Source organism: Mastomys coucha, unplaced genomic scaffold, assembly GCF_008632895.1.
Source record: "Mastomys coucha isolate ucsf_1 unplaced genomic scaffold, UCSF_Mcou_1 pScaffold12, whole genome shotgun sequence".
NCBI lineage: Eukaryota > Metazoa > Chordata > Mammalia > Rodentia > Muridae > Mastomys > Mastomys coucha.
In genome coordinates this window covers 12872539-12877072 of record NW_022196894.1, presented here as the reverse complement: position 1 = coordinate 12877072, position 4534 = coordinate 12872539, and the positions used below count along the sequence as shown (strand labels likewise).

The following is a 4534-nucleotide window of genomic DNA, read 5'->3' as shown; positions in this document are numbered from 1 at the left end:
TGTTAATCTCCGGGTTCTCAATTAGCTGGGGTAGGATATTTATCTCAGGGCTCTTATGGTTCCCAACAGCCCGTCCGAAATTAAAATTATTTTAATGGTGCAGGTGATGTTACCTAATTCCAGAACATCATATTCCCAACCTGTTGAGGACCTTTTTTATGATGAGCATGCTTTTATATGCAGGAGACACAACAGCCTTTGAAACCTCTGCCTGTTCTGGGTAGCCTTATTGTCAGCTAGGAAGTATAAAGTAGTGTTAGAAATGGGATAGTAGGAACAGCAGGTTTTGGATGGGAAGTGGTTGGGGCCCTTTTGGAGTTAAGGTCCTAGATAATCGTAGGTTCTTAGACTTGAATTAATGGAGAGTAGTGCCAAGAGCCTGCCCGGCATGGAATGAGTTTAAGGGGGGACACAGAGCTGGACATAGAGGTAGTTGAAAGATTGATGGTTTCTGGGCATAGTTTTAAAGACTAATGGTCTCTGGCCATCTAGCTTTCTAACTAAACTGAATGTTTGCTGGTCACTTGTCCCTGATATTTAAAAATTCCTTGCTCATTCTGAGGGTTAAAAACCATTGGCTTGGGCGATTAACACCTGTAGCCTAACAGCCAGGGATTAAGTATAGGATTGGTAATGGTTTTTTCTCCCTTGCCCAGAAGCCTCACCTCTCACTTGTCAGGATAGAGGGAGGTTTGGAGCAATAAACTTTTATTGAACCAGGAGAAGAGAGCCACACTTCCAGAATGAAAATCTTTCACACAAGCAAATATGTATGAACTCACATAAATTCATATACAAATTCACATACACATATTTATACATCTTCATGCATTCCTCTAGGGCCCAGCTACATACTTATATCATAAGTACATACTCATATACAAATCTATACTTACATATGCATATGGAGCAAGAAAATACAAGTGCCAGTGCAGAAAGAACTCACTCATGGTAAGAAAAGACCTGTTCTATCCTATGGTAAGAAAAGAACTGTTCTGTCCTATGGTAAACCTGCCTGTTCTTTCTGCTCTCTCTACAGCTTCTTCTTTGCCTCCTTTTGTCTCTGCGTTCTGCATACTGCTCTCTTAAATTTTAAGTTCCCTTATAATTTCTAAGTTATTCTACTCTTCTGGCCTTCTCCTTCCTCTTACTAACCTTGCTCCCCTCCTTGAATATATAAATGCCCTACAATGTAATTCTTTGTAGGTTTTTTTTTTTGTACCTAGTTTTTTTATAGGGGAATAGATCACATGCTTTTTCTAAGCATTCTATTTTTTTTTGATGAAAGTTCACTAAATGTTTAAACATAAATTCAAATCATAAATTGAATAAGAAGTTTACAACAAAGAATATTTTCATTATGTATCCAACAAGACTAGACATTCATAATCTGTCATTAGCTCTATAGGTTCATGGAGAATTAAACATCATAAATAAGTTATCATTGAAGTTTCATCTAGGTAAACCTAGTCAATATTTTGCCTTCTGACCTTGCACCTACAATAGTTAGGTTTCTTTTTATGACCTTTGGTTAATTATTTTATAACCTCTTGGAATGTGTTCTAAATTGTAAATGCCTGCTTTCTATCTCAGAAGCAATTAACTTGTGACACTTGAAGACTGACAGAGTTCTCATTGCAGTTTTAATATCAGAGAGGATTTAATAGCAGCCCAATAGGACTTAATAGTTACATGCATTATTTTAGGATTTATAGAATTAAAAAAATCATCTGTCTATATGACATCACTACAGGACAGTATATCTTCATTATATAATAACAGGAAAAGCATATTAATAGCAGGAATGTCTTTTCTCAAATGTAATCTCTTTGGCCTTGCCTAGAAGAGCAAAATATATCATGGCTTTACAGTCTATGGTGAAAGTAGCACAGGAAGATCACCTGCTAGATTTTAGCTTCTCCTAGATGGCTCCTGGCTAGCGGCACCTTGTAAATTTCAGAGTTTTAAATTACTATTTTTTATTTTATGTGCGTTGATGTTTTGCCTGCCTACAGGTCTGTGTGAGGGTCTTGGATCCTGGAGTTACAGATGGTTGTGAGCTGCCGCGTGGATGCTGGGAGTTGAACTCAGGGCCTCTAGAAACAGCAGTCAGTGCTTTTAATCTATGAGCCACCTCTCCAGCACATAAGTTCAGATTTAGAATTGGCTGTGGGTTGGGCAGATGAGGTGGGTAGATGCAGTAGAGGGACCACTCAGGATATCCACAGATTTCCCTCTCTCCCCCTGTTCCTTTCCCTTCTTCCCCTTGCCTCCTTTTCTTCCTTTGCCTTTTTCATCCTATTTTTTCTTACTTTATTTCTCATTTTTCTTAATTTTGTGATCTGTTAGCCTATTTGTGACTGATACTAAATTATCTTATGGAGACCAAATTATATTCTTCTTTGATTATTGGACCCACCAACTGATTGTCAAGTTCATTCTTGTCTATGGATCTGAACAACATTGCTTTCATGTATTTGCATATTTGGAGTCCCTATTTGCATGACAGAATGGGACATTTTCTAACCTGAGCTAAGTGGTAACTGCAGGCAGTAAGTGTACAGCACACTTAGGAGTGAACAAATTAAGAGAGTATAGAATGGGAATGAAACTGACTTAACTGTTAGACTGTGAGTATAAGAGCAGTGCAGATTTTGTGTGAATCAGGAGATAGACCTTCTAAGAAAACGAGAAATTGGAAATGATACCCAGAAAGAGAGCGTAATACAAAAGATGTTAACATTTCCCGGTTTCCTCTGTTTCTGAGGAGGGGATGTAAAGTGTAAAAGCTGTAGCTGTCTTGAATGCTTTTGTTTTTATTTAAACATAGTGTTTTATAATCCATTAAACAGGGGTGGACTAGCAGAAAGACTCCAAGAACTGCAGAATCGAGAGAGATCTGCCATTTCTTTGTGGAGACATCGATGTGGTTCTTACCAAATGACACCATTAGGTAAGATTTACACCTGCTTCTAAAATGATGGGTGCAAAATATCAGAGCTAAAATATCTTTTGTACATTAAAATACATGAAGGTGATTGTTAGTGTTTTTGTGACTCAAAAAAATTCTCCCTGATAGTCTTTAAGTGGGGCGGGGCACTTTTCAGTATATAATTTAAATCTGTTTTGGTGAGGAATGGGGCTGGATGAGTTAGTAAAAGTGTTTGCTGTGCAAGCATGAGGATCTAAGTGCAAGTCTCTGGCATGCACCTGGAAAGGCTAATGTGGCATCGTGCACCTGCAATCCCAGCTCTGGAAAGGTAGAGGCAGGATCCATGTCTGTCAGTCTAACAGATGTGTGAGATCCTGGTTCAGTGAAAGGTGCCGACTCACACACGTGCACACACACAGGAAAGGATATCTTTACCAGGATAAAGTTTTCTCAGTTGTTCAAACATTTGCAAAAGCTATACATTCTTCTTCAGTTTTATTGTAAAATAGCTGTAAGAAAATGTAGAATATAAATCAGAAAACAAATGTTTTTAGTATAGAAAAGGTATTTTTCTTTTCTTTTTTTTTTTGGTTTTTTGAGACAGGGTTTCTCTGTGTAGCCCTGGCTGTCCTGTGCTCAGATCTGCCTGCCTCTGCCTCCCAAGTGCTGGGATTGAAGGCGTGCACCACCACTGCCCAGCTCAAAAAGGCAATTTAATTTAAAAGATGACATAACAGATGAATGCCTACTCAGAAACGAAACTTTAGGAGGTTACCAAGCTGAGTCTGTTGGTAGCGGCATACACCTTTAATCCCAGCACTTGGGAGGTAGAAAAGCAGGTGAATCTCTGAGTTTAAGACCAGCCTGGTCTACAGAGTGAGTTCTAGGACAGCCAGCACTATGTAGAGAGACCCTGTCTGGAAAAGCAAATGCAAACAACAACCCAAACCAAAAAAAACAACAACAAAACACAAATAAAACAAAAACAAAAAAAGAGGTTGCCAGACTGGACAGTTACTTCAGCAAATCTCATACACAGATGACTAAGACTTGTCAAAATTGAGAGTGTAATACAAAAGATGTTAACAGTTTTCAGTTCAGTCCAAACTGGACCATTATTCTCCAGTCGTCCAGGGTTCACTTTGCACATGCCTCTTCACTGTGGACACTTTGAACATCTCACACCTCAGAAGCACTTCCCACTTATTAGCTATTTATCTTTTCTTTTTTTTCTGGAGTACTTATGGCATCAGTTTGTAACCTATGTTGATAGAAAAATAAATTTAATATAATTTTCACACCCTGTCCTTTTCATAAGATGTTGATTTCATAAATTTTCATTATTAAAAACTAGTGTCAAGGACTGTACCTTTACTTATACGGTAGAATATTAGTTTGTTTTTCAAGAGTTGGATAGCAGATAGTCCATATTTAGGAACTAAGCCCAAGCACTAATCCAGAATCACATGATAGATCAGTTAATAAGATTTGTATGATGGGGCTAGCATGCTGAACATGTGTAGATGTGTGCTGCCAGCGTTTGTTTACTCCTCAAAGCCTGCATATGAGAGAGAGAGAGAGAGAGAGAGAGAGAGAGAGAGA

General features: G+C 38.3%; 1 protein-coding gene across 4 annotated transcripts in view; it reads left to right on the top strand.

Moving 5' to 3' along the window:
* The window catches only part of Spidr (scaffold protein involved in DNA repair), a 254641-nt gene that overhangs the window by 97932 nt on the left and 152175 nt on the right, over positions 1-4534 (top strand). For all 4 annotated transcript variants that reach the window (XM_031363195.1, XM_031363193.1, XM_031363192.1 and 1 more), the window contains exon 7: positions 2853-2953. In XM_031363195.1, coding sequence (XP_031219055.1) covers positions 2853-2953 — 101 coding nt within the window. The remainder of the gene's footprint in view (positions 1-2852; positions 2954-4534) is intronic.